Source organism: Rhipicephalus microplus, chromosome 7 (assembly GCF_043290135.1).
Source record: "Rhipicephalus microplus isolate Deutch F79 chromosome 7, USDA_Rmic, whole genome shotgun sequence".
Lineage (NCBI taxonomy): Eukaryota > Metazoa > Arthropoda > Arachnida > Ixodida > Ixodidae > Rhipicephalus > Rhipicephalus microplus.
Genome location: NC_134706.1, coordinates 85,326,496 through 85,351,528, shown reverse-complemented (window position 1 = coordinate 85,351,528; position 25,033 = coordinate 85,326,496). Strand labels below are relative to the sequence as shown.

The following is a 25,033-nucleotide window of genomic DNA, read 5'->3' as shown; positions in this document are numbered from 1 at the left end:
TGTGATGTCAGCGCACGTTCAAGAACTTCAGATGGTCAACGTTTCTGGATCTCTCCACTGCGGCGTTCCTCATAATCATATCGGCGGTTCGGGACGTTCAACCCCAGATAAAATTAACTTCAGCTTGTTCAGTTATTCAAGTCCTTTTGGAATCGGTAATGCAAGATGTAGCAAACGTTTTTCTGTCAAAATGCACGTCGCGATACTTTCACGCTTACGTGCGACCACTCTGGTTGTACCTCAATAGATCTGGCTTGTTTTTTTTTCAGCCATTATTCGAGTTTTACGTAACGTTTACCATTGTCATGTCATGTCACTGCACTGGCACTGATGTGCTTCTGCTTCCGGTGTGTTGTCGCGTAGTTGAGAAGGGGAACAACGCAGCAGGCAAAAAGATTAAACTTTTTATTGGGCAAACCATCACCAAGCGAACCCTGAGCACAGTATCAACAATCACATTCTATGAGTGTTATTAAGAGATCTCTAATGGAAGTCATCTGCTTTTATACAAAAGCAGTCGCATGTTCCAGCATCGTCGCAGGTGATTGCGTCTGCTCCAGACTCTAACTGTACACATTGTGCGTGCATTTTCGGAACGTTCTGATGCGCTCAAGAACATTCCGTTAAATCGTGTGGAGGTTGCGTGAAGCGAAAGCATGTGGAACCATTTCAGATGGTTAAACATGCTCCTAAGGAAACGCACAAAAGTACATGTGACAGTATTTTTTTCATTTAATGTATGTCTGTGCTGTGTTATCAACACTAAGACGAAGTGTACCTACTTACGTGTGCACCACCACGTATATGTTCACCACTACATGTGTGCACAATGCAAGTAAATTGCAAAACTGTTTCCTTAGCAAAACCGTGGTACATATAAAAAAGAACTGTGGTTTCACACTAAAAACCTCTATTTTTGCAATTTTTTTTTCACTTTGTTGAATTTAGGCTTATGTCAGTTGTATCCTAAGTTCATGAAGAAAAATTCTGTCCCAGCATCTGGTGCATCATAGCCATTGCTGCTTTTTGCACCGTAAAACCCAACATATAAAATTTCTCCCATGCAACTCTTCATCTGGGCCTTTCTGACAAGGCATGTTGCTTTGTATGTCTGATTCTAATCTGAGCTTTGGTGGCAAGGAAACTGACCTTGAGCGATCTAATGCAGCGTCCCTCACACTATCGTTATTTGGTTGGCAACTACATAGCACGATTCAATTGACTGGTAAAGAGATATTCAGGATATTCAGCAGTCAAACGCAGCCGCCTTTTTGTGGATTGTGCGATCACAAATGGACATACACAATTCTTTGGTTTAACCTGTATTCATAGGCTAGTAAAAAAATTGAATATAAAGTTGTCCAAAGGAGACTTATCGCTGTCAACCAGCAGGACACGCATTCATAAGTGAATCAAGATACTCTGGATGTACTTTTTACACAGAGATATGCGAAGCGTGTGTCCTATTAGTCTATGGCATAGGGCTGCTCGTAGCGTATCTTCTATAGGGCGTTATCCATACATTCGTTTAGTTCGTCATATACCTACCTAAACTAGCAAAAAAAAAGCTTTTGAAACGAATCCGGGACAATATTCTTTCGGGCAATCAATAAGGTTTTTCCCTCTATCCATCCATGCGTCCATTCATCCATCCCTGCTTATTTATTGTTTATTTGGTTTGGATACGCAGAAAAAAATAACACATAGGGAATAGGGGGGGGGGGGGGGTTCAGTACATCTGAACCACGCATATTCGTTATGCACGTTGATAGAAACGACCGCTATAAGTTTGAAGATTGTGCAAACATTTTCACTTATGCTTTCAGTAACTCATGCCCCTCCCCCATCAGGTACATTTCATCTATCACTGTATCCTCGGATCCTCGGCTTTTCCTGCATTGCTGTGAGGCCTCCTAGCATACTGAAATTTGGGTACAACTTTCACGCAGACTTCATCTCCGAGTCACCTGTATCATTCTATGCTGGTTAAATGAATGAAAACGCGGAATGAATTCAGGTATACACATCGATGTTTTATGAAAAGTGTCTTTTCGCTCATAGCTTCTGCAGTGTTGCGCTGGATGGTTGCGCAAGCACCGACTCGTCAATGGATGAATGCTTATCCCTCTTTTTTGTTCCCCCTTGCGTGTCTGCCATCGAAGGATCTGCACCGAGCACACCGGTTGCCCAGAGACGCGGGAATGCGGCAGCGAGTGCCGCCATGCCGAGGCGGAGCAACTCGGCCGAGAAGCTGCTCTCCCGACAGCACGCCTTCTGCCCCAAGACGGTGATCAAGGCAGAGACGTGTGGTCCGTGTGGCAAGCGCATCAAGTTCTACAAGACGGTCTTCAAGTGCAGCCGCTGCAACGCCGTCTGCCACCGGGAGTGCAAGACCCAGGTCAGTCGGTCAGAAATCTAAAACGGATGTCTTTAAGGATTTCAGTAGACATGGGCGGGAGGCGGCCCTGTCCGGCCCGGACCGGGGGGTACAGAGGCCCTAGTGGCCCGCGCAAAGACCGGGGTGCAAGCCGGTTCCGGACTAAGGACTCCACCCATTCCTCAACAGATGTCTTTTATCGTCATCATCAGCTGTGACGAGATTGTAGCTCATTTCCTAGCTTGAGTCATAAATTAGAACTTGCCTGCTTGTGGATGATGCAATATCATTCCCCATCCCCTTCTGTTACCTAAAAGGGGAGCGCATACATTGACATCATGAGGAAGGGGGATGCCGTGACAAACCTACACGCTTGCCTGAAGGGGAACACTGCACATGCCCATGACGGCTAATATGATTTCAACGCATAAAGCTGGTGGTGCGTTTCCGCATAGGAGGCGCAAAGGGTTCAGACCTAATGCCAGTGCCCCAGAGCATGGGTGAAAGGGACGTAATGCATAAAGGTATATACAAGAAACTATCCAGGCACACATACCAGCTGTGAGTAGGTCATGGCATAAGTCAAAGGTCATTGTTTTGCATTGCATAACCACGTCATTATTCCAGTTGTCTCGCACCTAGCAGGTTTCCTTTTATCTGCCCTCACCACTGACGTAGAAGAGGGAACAATCTTTAGATTTAGTTCGGATAGGGTGAAAATCTGGGCCGAAATAACGTCAGCCACAAGAACCCCGCTATTATACTACAACCGTAGTTGTTGCCTTCGCAATCATGGTAAAGGTCGACACATTTTTTTGACCAAATCTGAAATGCATGTTGAGAGGTCGACTTTCAGTCGAAGCTGAAACTAACACTGCTTGTAACGGTGCGACAAACGGAAACTCGGAAACGCTTTGGTATGGTTACAATATGTTTGGGTTCTGACTATACCTGCAAAATATGGCGTACATTCTCGCGTATGAGCAGCCCCTTCAGCAAAGATTTGCGGAACGTTTTCTGAAAATGACGCTTACGTACTGCCACAATACCATCTTTCTTACACAGCTGTAAAGCAAGGCAGGAAGCCACTTTTTCATCCCGGAATTCGCATTCTTTGTTTTGACATTATAAAAGACGCAGCGCGGCTAGTTGGTGATGCCTCCAGATTTGATCTGCTACTTTTGATGGCGTCAGGCGAGAGAAGTGCGTGATCAGGATGGGCACCGCTTCCAAATGTGAAGCCACCACTCATCCTGCCGTGCACGTGCTCTCTCCTGTACGTGAAATCATCGTGGAATTGTCACGCAGGAAACGCGAGTCTTCTTATCGGAAACAGGCACGCCTAAGACAAACTTCAAGGCTAGCAGGTTGCGAACATCAAAGTTCGTGAATAGGGATGAAGTCGGTGTGTAAGTGTAGTGAGTCCAGAAGCTACGCACTTCCCTTTAGAAGATTCACTCGCACATCCTTTTTCTGTCGTGTGATTTTATAGAAATAGAACTACTTCCAGTTGACTTACAATTGTGCAAATGTTCTTCTTCTTGTTCTTCTTCTTGTTCTTCTTCTTCTTGTTCTTCTTTTTTTTCTTCTTCTTCTTGTTCTTCTTCTTCTTCACGATCGAATGCACTGGCTCATCCTCATCCAGTTGGGACTCGCATTGACAAGTTCTTTTGCATTCTAACATTACAAATTTTCAGTGTGACATTTAGACAGGTTCAATGCATTACATAATGGATGCTGATATACCAAATACATTAGTCATGTATAATGACTAGTACCCTTGCCAGTAATTTTACAGCCTGTTTCACACTTATGGGAATACTTGGAGCACCTTGCAAGGTAATCCGAGTATTCCCCTAAGTGTGAAAAATCACGTACATTTATAACAAGCTTTCTCGTACAACGAACTTACTTTTGTGCTAGATATGAGGTTTTAGATTACTGCTCACCGTCGCAGTATCGCTGCTATGTTGCGCTGCTAAGCATGAGAATTTTTGCGCAGTGTTCCCCTTTTTAACGGTGAGATGGGAATAAAAAATGCCAGCATATGTATTTACAATTGTTCTCTGTTAGATGCCCCTGCGATTAGATTTGAAGGGTCAACTAGCCGACTAGTTGCTTAAACATGTCGTTGTGAAACAGTACAGTAAAGGCACACATACGACCACAAGCAACGCTAGGTGTGGTTGTGTATGTGGCTTTACTGTTCATGTCTTTCGCGCTGTTTCCCTATTCTTAGGTTTGAAAACATGATATTGAACTACAGGTGGACAAAATTTTCAAAGCTCTCCACTTCGGCGTGTATACAGTATCATGGTTTTGGGGGCTTAAGACCACAACAATATTGCAATACACTTGTGTACGCGTCAAAGTATTCGTGTTGTCAGAAAAATGATCTTATTTATCTTCATTATGTCGTGCTAGGTTCCTAATATCTCCTCTACCTCACAAAGCCCCTTGGATTTTGCTTTTGTGCTGTTGGTTTTGGGGTAGCAGTAATAAAGGCAGGGAGGCGGCTTCATTCCACTTATGTTTCTCGAACAATAGAATTGGAGCAAATATTGCGGCAGCCACAAGGTAGTGCGATTATTTGGCAGATAGAGGATGCATGCAATAGCCGCTAGGGCAACTTTTCCATAGTTAGCTGGTCGATGTCAAAGATTTCATAAAACAAGGACACTCATCAAGAGAAGCTTCAGCGACTATTGATGTTTATAAAGAAAGCTTTATTCAACAACTTGTAGTGCCACTGTTTACCCAAAAGCGATTGTTTTGCATCAGGTGCCGCTGCCCTGCATCCCGAACACTCCCAAGCGCAGCGGAGTCGGCAGCCACCGCGGCACACTCATCTCGGACCACGCACCGTCCACGGCGCCCATGGTGCCCGCACTCGTGGTCCACTGCATTCAGGAGGTGGAACGCAGAGGCCTGGACTGTGTGGGCATCTACCGGTCGGTAAACTTTCTTGTTGCCTACATGATAACGTTCAGTATTGCCACATATACTTTACATTCGCTCTAAAGCTACATTCTCAGCGTGGACTGTCATATTAACATTCCAAAGGCCTCACAGAGCTTGCTTCATGCCAAGAAGGGGTCCTGGCACGTACTGTCAATCTGAAAAGTTTGCGGAACTTACAGAGTCACGCGGAGCGACGAAAACTACATTGCTGCGTCCCCTACCGTTACACGATGTTATGTAGAGGCAGAGTCCTTTAATACCGTTGAAGGACTCTGGTAGAGGCTATCGGACGAGGCCTCCGCAATTGGTCGAGCACTGCAGATTTCGCGAACTATTGTGGCCAGCAGTGCCTCTATAGCGCAATACAAAGTTCCAAGCCACTCGTACTTATGCTGCAAATTCGCAACATTGTATTAGGCCTTCGCCATCACCACTCTTTACTGCCTGACAGACAGCGTTGTGGTTCCTTTGCGTAAAGCCCATTGCACATGCGTAAACATTCCTACATGCATTTACTGTTGAACTTTGCACAGATTGCCCTTAGACAGTTTTGAAGGAAAGCAAAGATAATGCAGCATCACGCCATAACAATGCCGCCGAAACGCGAGTGGGCAAGCACTGCAGAGCTGAGAAAACGTGAGTAACTTCAAAGAAAAGCGCCAGACGTATTTTATTTTATCACGACAGTGGACTGCAATGATTTAATTGAGTTTCATACAGTGTAGTACTACTGTGAAAAAAATATACTAATGAGTAGTTATGTTGTCATGCAGGCTAACACTGACGCATAATACTATTGAAACGGTGAAGGAAAGAAGTATACATTTAAAGGGCTAGCTCGTTTTTTTATGTTAGACACAATGTTAGTGAAATCTAATAGAGAATCGTTATAAGGAAAGTGTAGGGGTTATTATTAAAAGCAATTGTAACCCACATGTCAATCATAAACTAACTTGTGGCCTTTCTGTCACTCGTTTTATCTGCATGCTCTGAACAAGTGAGGTACATCTTACTCGCATCTTTTCACATCCAGGGTGTCTGGGTCAGAGCGGGAAGTGCGCGAGATCAGGGAACGCTTCCAGCAAGGCAAGGGTGTGCCGAACTTGGTAAGCTTTTATGGCATTATCATAACTTTTTTGTTTTGTGCTAGTAAAATGTAAACATAGCCCAGAAGGAGGTCCCAAAGTAAAAAAAAAGTCTGGAGGGGACCTTCTGTTCGTACATGCATACAAAGTGCTGACCAAGACTTGAAACAAAGGTGAAAAGTGGGCGAATAAAAAGTCAACATATTAAAGTAAGTATTAATATTTTTGGCAGTTTATAATGTTGTACGTGCAAGTAGAAACGTGCTAGTCCACATGCTTTAAAACTCGCTTTCAATATTTATCGCTGTGCAGGCTACATTAACGAATAATTGAATTTATTTTAGCAAAAAAACAAAACGTAATCTTTCAACACAACCCCAAATGCGTGCTTGTTTAACTCGTTTAAATAGCCTTAATAGTGTAGCGTTTTGAGAAACGTGTATTGCCATGATGCGTCATAGTACTCACATAGGCAATGCAGGATTAAGTGTGCGCAGCCGTATACGCACACTGACACGCAGTCAAGGTTTATTATTAGAAGCTTGCACAACCTGCATGATAAATTATCGGTATCGTGCTGCAAACAATCTTATTACGTAGCGGAGCCGTATCTTGATCAATATTCCGGTCAGCCATTTTGTTTAATCAAGTCAATGAATCTGCTTCACATATGGTAGTGTCACATGTTGCCCATCACGCGGTCCATTTGAGTGAATAGGGTGGCTGCGACCGGCGAACAGTCTGATAATCCTTGCCCTAATGGTAATATACTTAACTGTATACCCTTACGATATTGCAAACGTCGATGCACTTCTCGAAGTAATGACAAGATGCAAACAGGCGCTTTCGACCACACCTTGTTTATTACCTTAGTGACACTCTCAAGTGAGCCAGCCACCTATGCCTGTCCAATCGTCGCTGGAAAGTCAAGACAATGGCTTGCCAATTGACCCTAATGAAAATATTGAGCTCGATTGACTAATCATTGTGATGGTAGAAAACAAATAGGACGCGCGTACTTCTTTTTCTCTTTCTATTTCGATATTGCGTTCTTTTGGTACACGCGCAACCAGAAGCAAAACTTTTGCAGCACTGAATTCCGTGAAGACGTTAACGTCTTCGCGATATTCCAGCACACCACAAAGGTTAACGAGCATATTGGTTTTTATGCAGGAGGTATCGCTGAATTCCTCTTCTCAGCAAATAGTGAACTGACATGGCTTGTTCCTCAATAACTTCTTATTTTTGGGAATAAGATTTCGTTCTGTTACTTTTTATACTGGAAAAGATTAAAAAGTAAATCTTCTTGGTGTGTCTTATTTGTGTTCGCGCGCGTGCCAAGAGCTGAGAACCAGTGACGTAGCCCATGAGGGGGGGGGGGGGGTTATGGAGGTTCAGACCTCCCCCCAAATTTTTACATTTTATGTGCTTGTGTATGTACATGCATAAATAAAAACATGAATATTCCAACCCTTCAAATACCTCTTTCAAGCCGAGTTTGTGAACAACAGTCACTGCTGTCTTGCTTCGTGAATTGTGTTGCACAACTATAGCTGTTCGTCGATGTTATTTTTTTGTTTGTTTCTGTTCATTTCAGTTCAAGGCTGACATCTATGCCGTGTGCGGCGTTCTCAAGGCCTTCCTTCTCTCGCTTAGGGAGAGCCTCGTCACCAAGTCGCTGTGGCACGCTTTCGTCAGCGCAACCGGTGAGGCTTTCATCCTTTAAGCGAAACAGGCTCCCATCCTAAATTTTCGTTGTGTGCAGTCTACAAAGTTAACGGACCACGAAAGCCTCTTCGTGACGCTTCCCACTTGCGATATACTAATCCATCCTGCGAGTAACAGTGGTGCTCGGCGCACCTAGAATTCCACACAAAAGCCTGAATCTCCTTCCTCCGGTTCTCTGGCGCAACCGCTGCGAGGCGGTTGCAGCGGGCCTCCGCCGCCGCGCGCTCTTCCCGATCATAGAGCGATTGCCACTCCGGGCTGCTACGTTTTTTGTCGGAGGAGCTCTTCTCGGCATATGCGCACCACGTTTGTCTGCTTGAGACAGTGTGTACATGGCAATCTTTCTGCTTTCATGAATCCTCATCTGCATTGTGAACTTTTGCAAACTGACTTTTTTTATATTCCGTGTTTGAGATTAATAGCATGTCCCCTTATGAGAAGCCGTTTGTGACGAAATTGAGAGGGCGTCCATCCAGACTCTTGTATAAGTTAGTTTGGATGTGGTAGATCGCGACGTTTTTAGGACATTACCTTTTCGTTGCATATATTAAACCTCAGCCCCATTTCTTTGTTCATCACCAAAACTTTAACTTTGGCTCATATTATTGAGCACACAAGGTATTAAATTTTTGACTTCGTTGGCCAGACCAACGGCCAGCGAAGGAAGTAGCGCTGTCCGATAACAATGGGCACTGTGTGCATTTACCGATAATCTTATCTAGATGGGCAGGGCTTTTATGTGCGAGTCATCGTATGTTCCAGTATTATTACCGCTGGTGCTCACTTAAGTTACAGGACTTGCTCAACTACACGCATTGCGCGTGCAGTCTGAGTGGCACATTTTTATTACCGCTGGTGATCACTTAAGTTCCAGGACTTGCTCAACTACACGCATTGCGCGTGCAGGCCGAGTGGCACATTTTTATTACCGCTGGTGCTCACTTAAGTTCCAGAACTTGCTCAACTACACGCATTGTGCGTGCAGTCCGAGTGGCACATTAGAGACTATTCAGCAGCAGCACATCTTAGTTGCTGCCCAAGAAACTTCCGATCACATCAATTATTACTCTTCAACACCGGAAAAAGAAGCTTGTTTTTTTTTAATTGTGCTAGAATAATGAGACCTTCTCCGCATTAAAGTACAACAAAGGCGCTTAAGGTTAAGGACTAACTCCTATTATTTTTTCTGTAGCTTAAAGTAATGTTTGAAATATTTGGCCAGACGGAGGGAGAAAACTATTGGAAATGAGTGGGCTACTCGTTGTGGATTTAGGTCCCCGTCAGTGATAAGAAACGCCGGCGCACAAAACCGGAAGCCGTCCAGGACCTGTTCGTATAAAGCGAAAAGGCGTACTACATGCGTGTGTATACTGCGCGATAACAAGTGTATGAGCTTTACTAAGTCAAACTCGTTCCTCATGACTGTTCATCATCATCATAATCGCGCGCATCTACATGTCAACGAGTCTACTAGTCATTTGCTTTGCCGATGACTGGTTCAATGCATTAATCACCGTAACGTATGCGCTATCATGTTTGAGGAGCTCAACCACGGTCTTCATAGTTCGTGGGGCGTTTGTCAATACGTTCATTATTAGCGTTTATAATTTCTCTCGAACTAAGTACCTCAACGTGTTCATCATCCCAAATCTCTAAATTCTGACAGTTGCTTTCGCTATGCAATTCACAAAGTGTGACTTGTGTGTCTATAATGCTCGTCTGATTGAATGAAGTAAGTGCTACCAAGACTGTTATCGGCCCTCTCAGCCTTATGACTACCCATCATGACTCGTGGATGCCAAAGGGACTTCTTTTCGGGAGAGTTGGTGCTTACATTGCTTAGGTACACTTGACTGTGGCGCAAAATACATTTCGCGAAAAAAGGGGGACAGAAGAGAAGCAAGTGAAGTGCCCAACTACTCGCTCTTTAATTACAGCCGGAGAAGCTTACAAGAGAAGCACATTTCAGGGCATGCGTGAACAGCCAACACACGACTCCTTGATGACTCAGTCAAGAACAGTTCCGTTGCACTTTGCCACATGTGGCCCTTGCGCCAAAGTTTGGAGTCTCATAATCATACTGCAGCATACTACTGAATTTCTTTCTCGGTTCTCTCGCACGTGCAGAATATGAGCATGAAGACCGTGTGTGGGCCATGTGGCAGGCTGTGATGCAACTTCCTCCGGCCAACCGTGACACCCTGGCTGCCCTGGTGCTGCACCTGCAGACGGTGGCGGCCCACCCCGAGGCCAAGATGCCTCTGTCCAACCTGGCGCGTGTCTTTGCACCCACCGTGGTGGGGTGCTCGGTCAACGACACTGCATCGGTGCCTAACCTTTTCCTCGAGATGGAGCAGCAGAACAAGGTGGGCGCCAAGAATCCGTTAGACCATGTAATGGATGCACCTGCCAGCGGACTCTCCCAATTAACACCCGGGTTACTTCCAAATTCTGAGCAATCCTCCTGACTGCGCAGGAATGGCCATAAGTCTTCCGAAATGCAGTGGTAGCACTACCTCAAAAAGAAAAAAAGTCGCAGGGTCTCTTCCGCTGATGACGTAGCGCGTAAAATATGTGAGACACAGGACAAGGGTAGGGACAAAGGGGAGCGCTCCCCTTCCCCCTGTCATGTGTCTCGCATATTTTACGTGCGGCATTATTACTAATGCCTTATCGATACGCCCAACTTCATACTCGTTCCGCATTCGCCTAAGATGACCCTAAGGCGAAAGCAATCTTTTACTTTTTCTTTTCAGTCGATTTTGTTGACCTTCTCTTTTTTTCTCTTATCCCAAAGGAAAGAAACGTTGCAATGTAATGGATGCAAGAATGCGTCCATCGATGTTCTTGCATGGTTACATAAAATAGTTTTGAAACCAGTGCTCGTGCTGCGCGTAAGTTTTACTTGTGCCCTTGTCTTATCGTGCAGTGCCACAACGTTTTAGTAAATATGAATCAGCGAGCCCACCAGAACACCTTAAGTACTGTTCGGGTAGCAACTATCCTGTGCTACCGTAGTACTAAGCGCGACGCAGGTGAACTGAACAGAGGGTGAGGGTAGTGAAGTAAAAACTTGACACTAAATTGTCACTAGATGCCTGTATTGACTCAGATAGCCTATGTAAAAAAGAAAATTATGAATCGTTTCGCATTTGGTTGCACAAAAAAAGCGCATGCTTTTGCATTCCGCGTTTTTTCAGGTGATGGAGACGCTACTGTCGCTGCCAGCTGACTATTGGAATCAGCTCTTGGACGTCTAGTGCAATGGAAACAAAGCATTTGGCACTATGAAACCGGTGTTTGGTGAGCTCTTATTGCCTGAATTCCCTCAATAGATTGTTAAATTTGCCTCAAAGTATCCGCTACGTTGATTTACAAGTCGTAGCCCTGTAATAATGATTCATATAAAGCTACAGTTTGTAAAAAACCACAATAGAAAATGCATTAAAAATGACTGTGGCATTAACTTACGCTAATTGTTTCAAAATTATTTGTTTTAGTAATGACACTCATATTGCCACGAGTGTTGAGTGCTTTATTTGAGTGTGTTATTTAATAAGTTATTTTTAAAAAATACGCATTACTTCAACTGGTGCTAGTAACCCTACTTTCTCGAAAATGTGTGTTCGTCAGTTTGTTATGTGTGTTTCATTTTTTATTTTACAACAAGTGTAAGTTCTTGTCCTGTTGCTGCTGTTATTGAGTGGGTAGGTGGAAGCAGTCAAACCGTCTTTACGCAGCTTCTATCACACCATATGCGCAGTATGACATGACTGCATGGTGAACATAAGTGAGAAACGTGGAAATCATGACATGCATGTCATAATGTTCATGTTATGACTAGTCATGACAACACGCCACGCTCATGGTGTGCTTGCGGTCGTTTCGCTAGCTTCACATACACAAACAAGAAAACTCAAAAATAAAATACGAAAAAAAGTTGGCAGATCCCACGCACTGTGGGAATCGATGATATGCGAAGCACAAATGAGGAAGGTTGATATGTCGCTTTAAAAGGTCACGACGTTGCCAGGTGGACGTAAATTATGCCGTACATTACTTCCATGCCATTATTAACATGCTTGAATGCGTCATTAACTTTCGTTGTCTATTCACATCACGTGATACCAAATTTAGTACCACGTGGCGTGATATGTGGAGCCAGCCAAACAGCCGTGAGCACGCTATGAGCATAGCATGTGGTCCTGTATTACATGACACGCATATCATGATTATCATGTTTGGATGCGTCATTTACCTTTGTCGTCTATTCACGTCCCGTGATACCAAATTTGGTATATGTGGAGGTAGCGAAACAGCCGCTAGCGCGCTACGAGCGTAGCATGAAGCCATGTTTTACATCACACGCATATAATGATTATCACGTTTGGATGCGTCATTTACCTTTGTCGTCTATTCACGTCCCGTGATACCAAATTTGGTATATGTGGAGGTAGCGAAACAGCCGCTAGCGCGCTATGAATGTAGCATGAAGCCATGTTTTACATCACATGCATATAATGATTATCACGTTTGGATGCGTCATTTACCTTTGTCGTCTATTCACGTCCCATGATACCAAGTTTGGTATATGTGAAGGTAGCGAAACAGCCGCTAGCGCGCTATGAATGTAGCATGAAACCATGTTTTACATCACACGCATATAATGATTATCACGTTGGGATGCGTCATTTACCTTTGTCGTCTATTCACGTCCCGTCATACCAAATTTGGTATATGTGGAGGTAGCAAAACAGCCGCTAGCGCGCTATGAGCGTAGCATGAAGCCATGTTTTACATCACACGCATATAATGATTATCACGTTTGGATGCGTCATTTACCTTTGTCGTCTATTCACGTCCCGTGATACCAAATTTGGTATATGTGGAGGTAGCAAAACAGCCGCTAGCGCGCTATGAGCGTAGCATGAAGCCATGTTTTACATCACACGCATATAATGATTATCACGTTTGGATGCGTCATTTACCTTTGTCGTCTATTCACGTCCCGTGATACCAAATTTGGTATATGTGGAGGTAGCGAAACAGCCGCTAGCGCGCTATGAGCGTAGCATGAAGCCATGTTTTACATCACACGCATATAATGATTATCACGTTTGGATGCGTCATTTACCTTTGTCGTCTATTCACGTCCCGTCATACCAAATTTGGTATATGTGGAGGTAGCAAAACAGCCGCTAGCGCGCTATGAGCGTAGCATGAAGCCATGTTTTACATCACACGCATATAATGATTATCACGTTTGGATGCGTCATTTACCTTTGTCGTCTATTCACGTCCCGTGATACCAAATTCGGTATATGTGGAAGTAGCGAAACAGCCGTGAGCACGCTACGAGCGTAGCATGTGGTCCTGTAATACATGACACGCATGTCATGATTATCATGTCTGCACCAGTCATGTACCTTCGTCATCCATTCACGTTCCGCAATACCAAATTTGATACATGATTATCATGTCTGCACCAGTCGTGTACCTTCGTCATTCATTCACGTTCCGCAATACCAAATTTGGTATAGAATTTGGTATTACGGAACGTGAATGGATGACGAAGGTACATGACTGGTGCAGACATGATAATCATGACATGCGGGTGATGTAATACGGGACCACATGCTACGCTTATAGCGTGCTCGCGGCTGTTTGGCTAGCTCCACATCACGTCACGTGGTACTAAATTTAATATCACGTGACGTGAATAGATAATGAAAGCTAATGACGCATTCAAACATGATAATAATGACATGGAAGCGATGCACGGCATAATTAACGTCTGCTTGGTAAGAGAGAGAGAGAGAAGTAAACGTTTATTTCGAAACAGTGTTCCGAGCAATGCCCGATGTCACCCTGAGGTGGGAGGGCTCCTTAGTCCAGGAACCCTCTGGCTTCTACTGCCCTCTTGGCCCTGGCGACGAGTTGTTGTTGCTCTTCCAGGTCCTCGAGGGCGAGCTTCGCCTCCCACGTTTCGGTTAGGTCTTCGTTCGTCCGTCCTGCTTCGTTATCAGTCGTGTGTTGTTGCAGATTACGTCTGGTAATACACTGGCATGCAAGAAGCAAGTGCGCCAGGGTGTCCGGTACGTTGCAAAGCGGACACATAGAGCTATATCTCGTTGGGTAGAGACGGTGCATTAGGGCCCCATGTGTGTATGTGCTGCTTTGCAGGCGTCTCAGTATTACGCTTGCCTCTTTTGTAAGTTTTGGGTGTGGGGGAGGGTATACTCGTCGCTCCAGCCTGTAATGCTGGAGTAACGACGAGTAGGGGTTTTGAACAACTTCCGTCTCTTCAACGACGGATCGAATGTCGTGTGGACAGGGGGCAGCCCGGCTGACGTGCTCGCGGGCAGCGGCGTGGGCCGCTACATTTCCCTGCAGACCCTCGTGTCCTGGCACCCATAATACACAAGTGTATGGGAGTGGAGTGCTTCGCCGTTTCAAAATATTGATGGCATTGGCTGAGATACGGCCCTTAGCAAAATTCCTGCAGGCGGCTTGTGAGTCGGTGAAAATCACCGCGGCGTCTGTACATGTTGTGGTTGCTAGGGCGATTGCCGATTCTTCTGCAGCGTCTGAATTGAGTGCGTTGACCGTGGCTGACGCTAATTCTCGGCCTTGAGAATTGACGACGCTGACAGCGTACGCGTTTCTATGGGGATACTTGGCTGCGTCAGTGTAGCGGGCGTCCGGGTCTTGCTTGAACTTTCGTCGAATAGCTTTAGCTCTAGCCTCGCGTCTACTTTTGTGGAAAGTAGGATGCATGTTGCGTGGAATAGGTGCAATGGACAGCGACTCTCTAATGTACAGCGGGATGCGCTTTTTCCGGTCTGCATCGGCGATGTGGATCCAAAGGGCACAATAGCAGGCCTCAGACGCACCAGCGAACAGGTGAGCCGCATGATACGGCGAGTTTCTACCAAGCGCGGCGGCCTCCGCGGGTCTCAGTCCCTCCGATTGGCCCACGCGTTTGTGACCAGTCGCGTCCTCTACGCCTTGCCTTACCTTCGCCTGCGTCGTCGACACGAGCACCAGCTGGACGTCCTTCTTCGTTCAGTATACAAACGCGCTCTGGACCTACCTATTGCAACTTCCAACAGCCGATTCACGGCTCTGGGGGTACACAACACCTTTGCAGAGATGCGCGAAGCTCATCGCGTTAACCAAATCAATCGACTGTCACAGACGCCTTCAGGGCGCCGTCTTCTACTCAGACTTGGCCTTAACCCGATATCTGACCAAGACCCTCTGCAGCCGGTACCAGAGCTCTGGCGTCAAAAGCTATGGGTGGAACCTCTACCCCGTAATATGAACCCTGACCTCCATCCTGGCCGTAGACTAGCACGCACCGCGGCCCTTCATACGCGACACTCCGATCGTCCTGGTGTTTTCTACGTGGACGTCTCGGGTCCCTCCCCCTCGGGTCACTTCACGGCTGCCGTGATTACAGAGGGCAAACACGTAGATGGCCTCTCCTTTCGAGCAGACACAGTGACGCACGCTGAAGAGGTTGCCATAGCTTTGGCCGCCTCTCACCCTGCCTCACGCACCATCCTGACGGACTCGCGCTCGGCCTGTTCTCAGTACCTTCAGGGTTCCATTGCTCCGCTGGCGGCTAGCCTACTACAGGCAGCCTCTTGGCGCTTTAATCCTCATCCCATTCGTATAGTGTGGACCCCAGGCCACTCGGGCCTGCCCGGCAACGAGGCAGCAAATGCCGCTGCCCGCGCTTCTTCTGTCCGGGCCGTTGCCCCTCCATGTCCCGAGACGGAATCTGGCAATATCAACCTGACGCGCTTTCGCGAAATTTTGGCTTATTACCGGGCTTCGCGCCGCCTCTACCCGGACCCCGCACGCGGTTTGGAGAAAGCGGACGAACGACTGCTACGCCGCCTGCAGACGAACACCTTTATCAGTCCGGCGGTCGCCAGGCACTTTTTGCCGGAAATCAATGGCACCTGCTCGACCTGTCATGTGCTCGCCGACACATATCACGTCGTAGCATCGTGCCCAGTTAATCCCGTCCCTTTCTCATCCCCTTTTCCTATCCCAACTAGAGAGGCTTGGGAGGAGCACCTGCTCGGCTGCTCTACCTTGGCTGCACAACGCTCCTTGGTGGAGCGCGCACGGGCAGCTTCCAGCTCCACTGGCGTCCCGGAATAGGGTCTTGCCACTCTAGCACGCCGATGGGCCACGTCGGCACTCTCTAGTAAACTTTTTCTGAAATAAATGTTTTTTTACCACCACCATCGGCGATGAACGTGTCGCTGTAGTTGAGGTACCGGAGCACCGACCTCCCCGTAGGCGTCAGCTTGAGCCTCTCCAGCTGACTATTCCTATGCGCTTCAGTGAGCTCTTGCCACGTGTTGTGGACGCCCATCTTTAGGAGACGTGTGGTATAGGCCATTGGTGGAAGTCCCAGGGCAACTTTAGTGGCCTTTCTTATCATGATATTAAGTTTTTCAATTTCAGCGGTTTTCAACCTTAGGTATGGCGTGCCGTACGTAATGCGGCTGGTGAACAGAGCTTGCATTATACGTAGAGTGTCGTGCTCTTTGAGTCCGTTTCGTTGATTCGCGATCCTCTTGACGAGGTGCGTGAGTTGTGATAGTGTTCGTTGGAGTCTCGGTATGGTGGCAGCTCCCGATCCATCCTTGCAGATGTGAACTCCAAGCACCCGCAGGGTCACGACTTTTGGAATTAAGGTCCCTTTCAGCGTTACGCTAGGGTCGGGCTCGTCGTATAGAGGGGGTCTGCCTCTTGTTTTCGCTTTGAGGACGAGGTGCTCGGATTTCTCGGGGGCACAGTAGAGACCGCAGTCTCTGAGATACCGTTCGATGGCATCTACGGTGGTTTGTAGGCAGGTCTCTTGTCTCCCAGTGTTCGAAGCCCTGGTCCAGAGCGTGATGTCATCAGCGTACATCGCGTGCCGTAAATCAGGTATTTTGTCGAGAATTTTTGGCAGATTGATCATAGCCACATTGAAAAGTAACGGCGAGATGACCGAATCCTGCGGCGTTCCTTTTTTCGGTAGTTGGAAGCTTTTGCTGCGGATGTTGCATATGCCCACAGTTGCTGTACGGTCTGTCAGGAAGTTTCTGACATACGTGTAGGTTCCAATGCCGCAGCCAACGCCTTCGAGGTTGTTTAGGATCGCGTCGTGGCTGACGTTATCGAAGGCCGACTTGACGTCAACTCCGAGTATGGAGTACTTACTTCGATGGGTGAGGTGATCAAGGAGGTCTTCTTTGAGTAGTAAGAGCACGTCGTGCGTCGAAATATGCTGCCTGAAGCCAAACATGGTGTCCGGTAGGTGTCCACTATCTTCCAGGTACTGGGTTAAGCGGTCGTGCACCATGTGTTCGAACAGCTTTCCCACGCACGAGGTGAGAGAAATCGGGCGTAGGTTCTCGATGCCGAGTGGTTTGTTAGGCTTAGGGATCATGGTGATTTCCGAGTGCTTCCATACCGCAGGTAGCTCTCCTTTATCTTAGCAGTCGTTGTAATAACGGAGAAGAGCCGTGGTGGCCTGGTGCGGTAGGTTGCGTAAGCGCTTGTTGACAATCCTGTCTATTCCGGGGCTGGTATTTCTTGTCAACTTCGTTAGGGCTGTGTGCAGCTCAGCCAGGCTGAAGGGCCGGTCGAGTTCAGTGTTTGGTGCGCCAGCGTATTCTTTGGTGTGAATTGAAGCCCTAGTGGGTGCATCGCCACAGAGCTTCTTTTGTAATTCTTCTAGGAGGTGTTCTTCTGTACCGGCGTAGTTTCGAATAAGCCTCTGAAGGTGCTGCTTCTGTGCTGCTTTGGAGGGTTGCGTGGCTAGAAGTGTGCGTAGCAGATGCCAGGTTTTCTTAGTGCTCAGAGTCCCCTGCAGCTTGTCACAGAAAGCATGCCAGTTCTGCCTGGCCAATCGGTTCGCATAATCTTGAGCTTGCTCCGTGAGGAGAGAAATGCGTTTCCGTAACTTTCTGTTTAGTTTTTGTCGCTTCCACCGTTTTAGAAGTCCTCTTCTAGCCTCCCAAAGGTGGAGGAGATGCGCGTCGACGGCGGGTGTATCGACGTCAAGCTGTATGTCCTTAGTGTAGCGTTCGGCTATTTTGAGCACATTCTTAAACCAGTCTTCAATGTCGATTATGGTGGTTTCAACGTCGAGGTCATTCCTAAAGGATTGCCATTCCGTTAACCGCGCTATTCCAGTCTTGGTCTGTTTACGAGTCTGCGCTATGGAGAGTTGGATGATGTGATGATCACTACCTAAAGTTTCCGGTAGCACACTCCACTCTGCCCTAGTGACGTTCGCCGTAAATGTAAGATCTGGATTTGTATCCCTGGAGACGCTGTTCCCGATTCTCGTCTTCTGAAGAGGGTCGTTCCACAGGGTTAGTCTGTGATGTTGAGCAGTATCGTGCACTCTAAAACCCTTCCTCGTGGTGATATGATAGCCCCATGCCGTGTGAGAGGCGTTAAAGTCTCCCATTATTATGATCTGGTGGCCATTTGTGCGCTTCCTGATTTCTCGTATTAAGTGATCGAAGTCTGGTAGTTGGTCTCGTGTGGGGCTGTATATATTGGTTATGAAAAGACTTTGCTGCGTCTTTCGTTCCGGCAGAATCTCTGTTAGGGTATGCTCTATTTGAGTGTCCTCGATTTCGTGTTTTTGCGTTGAAAGTGCTTTCTTGACAAGTATGGCAGTTCGATGGGTTTGTGCGCAGGTCGTGTAGCCTTGCAGTCGTACGTTCTGCGTGTTGGTTTCCTGAAGTGCAATGATGTCTGGTTGGTTAAGCTTGATGAATTCTTGTAGGTTTGCGTGTCGAGGGCGGTATGACCGACAGTTCCATTGCCATATGCGTAAAGTTGAATGCTGGTTCTTATACTTATGGTTAGGGACTGCCATCTTCAATCGATTCGATGTCACGCCTGCCATCGCGACTCGGCGAGACTGAGCGAGAGGCATTGTGACTGTTCGCTCGTGCCTTCTTCCAAGTCATTTGGCGTGGGTTGTTCAAGCTGTCGAACTGTGCCATGGTTACGTAAGTTTTCTTCACGTGTGCGATGAAATTGTTGACTTGCGCAGCAATCCCATCAATTTTGGCATTAAGCGTAGTGATCTTGTGTTCAAACATTGAGGCTGTTTTTTCTATTGCAGACTGGACAATCTTTTCCATCGTGGCGTGCATGTTATTCATGAAAGATTCTTCGAATATCGTGCACCTTGCGTTCACTAGGGCTTGTACGCCTACCTTGGTCAGCGTCGTTGCCGGCTCTGTGCTTGAGTTTGCTTGTTCTTGATACTGTTGTTCTGCGTTGTCCGAATGTCCTTGCTGATGCGTGCACTTTTCAAGTAGTTTGTCAATGAGCTCTTGTTGTCGTTTTTGACTCTGAAGCAGTTTATTTATGAGACTTTGTTGGCTTTGCAGTTGGCTGTGCTGATTGTGGAGCTTTTCTTGCTGGTTTTTCAGTCTATCTTCGAGACCCTGTATGGATGAGGTGTCCGACTTCGAGGAGGTTAAGCTGCTGCGGTCATTAGATCCACCGTTGCCATGGCAGCGTAGCTCGCACGTTTAACGGAACGCGATCGCGTGCGAGAGCGGGAGCGCGAACTGGAACGCAGTATTGATTTGGATCTACTGCGCGCAGAGACGGAACGCGTGCGAGAGTGGGAGCGCGAACTCGAACGCAATTTTGACTTGGAACTGCGGCGCGTGGAGACGCGGCCCTCATTGTTACTGTTAGAGGTAGCGGCCGATATGCTAACCTCAGGGAACTCTTCTCCGCTGGCGTTCCAGTTGTTGTCTATTTCTTGAAGCCTGTTGAGGCGCTGTTGTCTTACGTTGAAGGGTGGTGGACTTGGCTTTAGTCTCCTTTTGCATTCTTTACTTGCTGTTTCGTGTCCTTCCCCGCAGATCTTGCAGATGGGTGCGCATTCATGTCCCTGCGTTTGTCCGGCCTTGCCACATTTATAGCAGAAATCTGGGATAGGTTTCGGACAGACGTCCTGGCGGTGACCCGTATTGCCACAAGCTCGGCAATACTGCACTGACTTACGATATGGTCTGCAGCGGAAGTCTACGCTCTGGAAAATTATGTAGTAGGGAACGTGCGGTCCTTCAAAGAAGACGACTGCCGCGGTCGATTGACCTAGCATTCGGGCATGAAGAACTGTGTATCTTGCCGGTGCGCGAATTCCAGCCATGAGTTCTGCGGTGCTCGTACCGGGTATCAAGCCGCTGATGACGCCTCTGGAGACATCGTCCGGTGTTCTGATGTTGCCGTTCACAGTGTAAAAATTTCCTCCAAGCTGTATTTTTTGGATGCTTACCAGCTTCTTGGCGTCTTCTTTGGCGGCGGTGCTTGCGATGATTAGGTTTTCCATTCTCTGGACTTGTACGCGTACCTTGTCGTTAAAGTCTTGCTGTGATAGTCCACTCACTCTGCCGATGGCATGCGTGACAGCGACGGTGTTCCATTTGGCGAGGTCAAGACCTGCTTGCGGGTGGTAGACGATCTTGAAGTCATCGAGCGGCAGAGGTGGCATCTTGGGCCTTCGTTGTTGCTGCGTTGGTGATGACTTCAGCGTCTGCTCATTGATAGGTGGCTGCTCTGTGGGTTGGTTGGCCGGTGACCTTGGATTGGCGACAGCCTTCTTGTCTTTCTTATTTCTCGTGATCCAAGCGCTTTCCGTTGCAATTGTTCTGCCACTGCCAGCGTCATAGGTCCACAAATTTTCTGTTGTTTTGTTTGCGTCCACTTGGTCAGTTTGCATTGTATTTTCTTCGTCTTGCTGGTTTCTTTGCATTTCGCTTGCTGCGGCTGCGTCTCTGCTCATTCTAAGCTTTTCGCCACGGTGAGCGCGAGCGCTCGTGCCGTGCCGTCAGGAACGCCTGAGCGCGTTGTGCACGCGCCGCGCGGCTTTGCTCAGGAACGAACTTGGCGTTAGGCTTAATAAACTGGACGCGCGCTTGTCGGGAATTAAGTCTTATATCTTGAGACAGGATGCACTCACCCAAAAGAAGCTGGTGTCCGCCGATTCCTCGTGTCTTGGCGGCGGAGGCTGTGAAACTCTTGGGTTCGTCACTGGCCTTGTTTCGGGTTAAAAAGCACGAAAAGCAGGAGCCCATGCGAGACGCGTCTGGTCTATACGGCCCCCTAGCGGTCATCCTCCTCTGCCTGGTAACGTCGTGATTTTTTTTAAAGCGACATATCAACCTTCCTCATTTGTGCTTCGCATATCATCGATTCCTACAGTACTTGGGATCTGCCAACTTTTTTTCATATTATACTCTTAATTTTTTTCTTTGTGTGTTTATCCTGTACATTACTGTCATGTTATTGGGATAGCCGGCTCTAACGTAGCCTACCTTCCCATATTCTGCCAAATATAAATTTAAAAAAAGATGGCCCCCTATCTGCATGTTTCACTGCAAATGTCATCGAAAGATGATAGTATTGCGTGTGGAGAGAGTGAACAAAATATTTATTTGATGTTCTGCGCGAGAAAATCAGTGAATTGTATTCTGGAAGCACTGCGTTAGTCTTGATCCGTGCAGAAAAGGCGAATGAGCGCATCGAGTTGCGTTAGACACGAGCGCTATCTGATGAAAACGAGAGAAGGCGTGCACGCCCGCGGAGAAAGAAGCGCACCTGTCTCAGAGGCGATAAGGTGCAGAACGCAAAGCAACGAACAGGTGCCACCACCGTGCCGTCTTAGCAAAGCGTTGGAAACACTTGCCTTTTTGAGCATCGCGTTGCACTGTCAGCGCAGCGCGATAAACGCTACGTTCTTTAGAATTGCTTGTGTGGGTCTTCTCTAGCATGAAAGCACACACACAAAACATCGACATGTTGTGATGGTGCCTCAGATATGCGCAATATTTGCTTTTTAATTGACAATCGCAGAAGTATGAACGCTGAAACTTTAACAATATTGGTGGGCGCTGCGGATGGAGTTGGTCGTTTGGGGTATCGTTTGGTGCCGTTTGGGGTATCGTTACGGTGGACCGACAGACAGACGGATGGACGGACGGGCGGACGAATGAATAGACACACAGATGGATGGACGAATGAATAGACACACAGACGGACGGACGAATGAATAGACACACAGACGGACGGACGGACGAATGAATAGACACACAGACGGACGGACGGACGAATGAATAGACACACAGACGGACGGACGAATGAATAGACACACAGACGGACAGACGAATGAATAGAGACACACAGACGTACGGACGAATGAATAGAGACACACAGACGGACGGACGAATGAATAGAGACACACAGACGAACGGACGAATGAATAGACACACACACAGACGGACGGACGAATGAATAGACACACACACAGACGGACGGACGAATGAATAGACACACAGACGGACGGACGAATGAATAGACACACAGACGGACGGACGAATGAATAGACACACAGACGGACGGACGAATGAATAGAGACACACAGACGGACGGACGAATGAATAGACACACAGACGGACGGACGGACGAATGAATAGAGACACACAGACGGACGGACGAATGAATAGAGACACACAGACGGACGGACGATTGAATAGAGACACACAGACGGACGGACGAATGAACAGAGACAAACAGACGGACGGACGAATGAACAGACAGGTGGACAGACAGACTGCAAGACCGAAATTTTTGCGGCGAAGTACCCCAAGAAAGGCTATCTTCTCCTAAAATAAGAAGCAGGGATTGTTTCTTGGAATTCGTGGCACGCTGGCGGCTCGTAGGGCTGTCACGTGTATAGATGTTGATCGCGAGGGCATTTTGCTCACGATGCGCGCGTTTGTACTTAAAATATGTGAAAAAAATTATTACAGTGGGTTCAGGGGCCCTTTGAAACCTAGCTTCGCTCCATCATAACCTCTCACTTCATGGATTTGAAACGATTTTTAAAATGACCTCTTGCAGCTATTTTTTTAATGTTGTTTAATCCTTTCCCCATTTCAAGACTAACCTAGTTGCAGCACACTTGCGATGTTTGGCCTGCCCCGCCCATTGTCACATGATTCCGAGAGCCAAGAATGCAGCATCCAAATGTTAGTGTTCTCCCCTTTACTGTAGGCAAACGGTTGTCCAGCGAACAACACGCTATTAGTACAAGATTGTGCACTGTTCCCCAAATCTGATGGGCAGACTTAACGCATCTAGAATTCTTGCACGAGTCGCAGTACGTTCCAGCGCAGCCGGTGCTTGCGGAACATGTTGCACATTTCTGCCTCGCGCGTGGATCTGATTATACCCTGGTACTCTGAAACAATCGAGAGGGTTTTGATATGGCTTAGCGCACATTTCACTTGAATATGTATTTTGCTCGCTGTGTCGGTTTCACGGACAAAAACATTTTTGTCGGTATGTCCTTTTGCAGCATTCAGGTGGTCTGGCCTTGTTTAAGGAATACCCTGCTGACCTCTCGTCTTGGCTCGAAGTTGCGGCATGCCAGAACGTCTTCGATTCCCTTTTTTTATATTTATACGCTTCGACAACCTCTGTAAAGTGCGCTATTTTAATAAATGTGTATTGCAATTCTTTTCTTCTTCGAGTCGCCTATTACTGCTAGGCAGTAGTTTTCTTAGGCTGACAAGTTTGACATTGCACCTCTCTTGCGGCAAGATGTTATTAGTCTCATCTTGAGCAAAACGCCATACCTGCGCAGTACATGCAGCACAGCCACAGCTTAAGCTCGTGCGGCCTTCCAAGAACCATTATACGCGAAGAATTGCGGTCCATGGGCTTCACACCTCCTACACCGCGACCTACTCAGCCTTCGGGAATGCCCTTACGTGACATCATCAGGGAGGAACTTACATCCCTGACTGGCTCTGCACCCGTACAGCCACCTGCTTCTCACCCTTTAACCACGTACCCTCAAGTTGCTGCCGTGCCTCCCAGCGACGCCCACGCGGCATTGCCACGTCCATCCTACGCGTCAGTTGCTGCCGCTACCCCTGTGAACTACCATTCCGTGCCCCCTGACCCTTCGGACCACCTGACCGCGCTATCTCCAAGTGCCCCGAATGCCTTCTATTCTCCACCGTGGCGCTCGTCTCGCCCTGTATGCTTCTACTGTGGCTATCGCGGCCACATATCCCGTTTCTGCCGGAAGCGCCAGCAAGATGAGCGTCGGAACGATGTGCGTGAACGGGATTTGTACAACGGGGCGTCTTATCAAGGTCGGCGTTATTCGTCTCCCCCGCACCGGTCTCCATCTCCTCCTGCATCGACTGCACCACGAAACAGCCGAAACACGAGACGCCGCTCGCCTTCGCCCTTCCGCCGTTCCACTTCTCCACTTCGGCCCGCCTCATTCGCCTCTGATATTCGTTCGGAAAACTAAGTGATGCAGTTTGTGGAGGAAAAACTGCATTCGGAATTAGAACTGAAATTCCTCCATTAGGCCCGTGTAACATGGTTTCTGTGGAAGTGGAAGGAGTGCGAGTCGATGCTTTGGTGGACACAGGTGCGACATTGTCTGTGATACGTGCTGATTTGTGTGAACATTTAAGGAAAGTAATGACGCCTTACGATGGTCCCACGTTAGTTGCTGCCCAGGGGAACATCATTCGCCCTTCCGCGCTTTGTACTGTGCGTGTTTTCATCGACGGCATCCGCCATCATGTCCAGTTTGCTGTCCTGTCCCGCTGCTCTCACCAACTAATTTTAGGGTGGGATTTTCTATCATCTGCTTCCGCGGCGATTTGTTGTGGACAACGCGTCGTTCACCTCGCTGACACCGACTACATGCTTGACGATAATCAGAAGCCACTTCGTCTGGTCGCTGCGAAAGACATCGAACTCCCGCCACTACAAGAGCAAATTGTCACCATTACGTCCAACGGCA

At 47.5% G+C, this 25,033-nt stretch overlaps 1 protein-coding gene across 1 annotated transcript in view; it reads left to right on the top strand.

Moving 5' to 3' along the window:
* Window positions 1–23,725, top strand: part of LOC119179719 (uncharacterized) — a 52,869-nt gene extending 29,144 nt beyond the window's left edge. Inside the window, exons 8-14 of the mRNA XM_075869405.1 lie at window positions 2,163–2,398; window positions 5,159–5,328; window positions 6,372–6,444; window positions 8,021–8,129; window positions 10,279–10,517; window positions 11,352–11,454; window positions 23,568–23,725. Coding sequence (XP_075725520.1) covers window positions 2,163–2,398; window positions 5,159–5,328; window positions 6,372–6,444; window positions 8,021–8,129; window positions 10,279–10,517; window positions 11,352–11,411 — 887 coding nt within the window. The 3' untranslated portion in view covers window positions 11,412–11,454; window positions 23,568–23,725. The remainder of the gene's footprint in view (window positions 1–2,162; window positions 2,399–5,158; window positions 5,329–6,371; window positions 6,445–8,020; window positions 8,130–10,278; window positions 10,518–11,351; window positions 11,455–23,567) is intronic.
* Window positions 23,726–25,033: the final 1,308 nt, after the last annotated feature.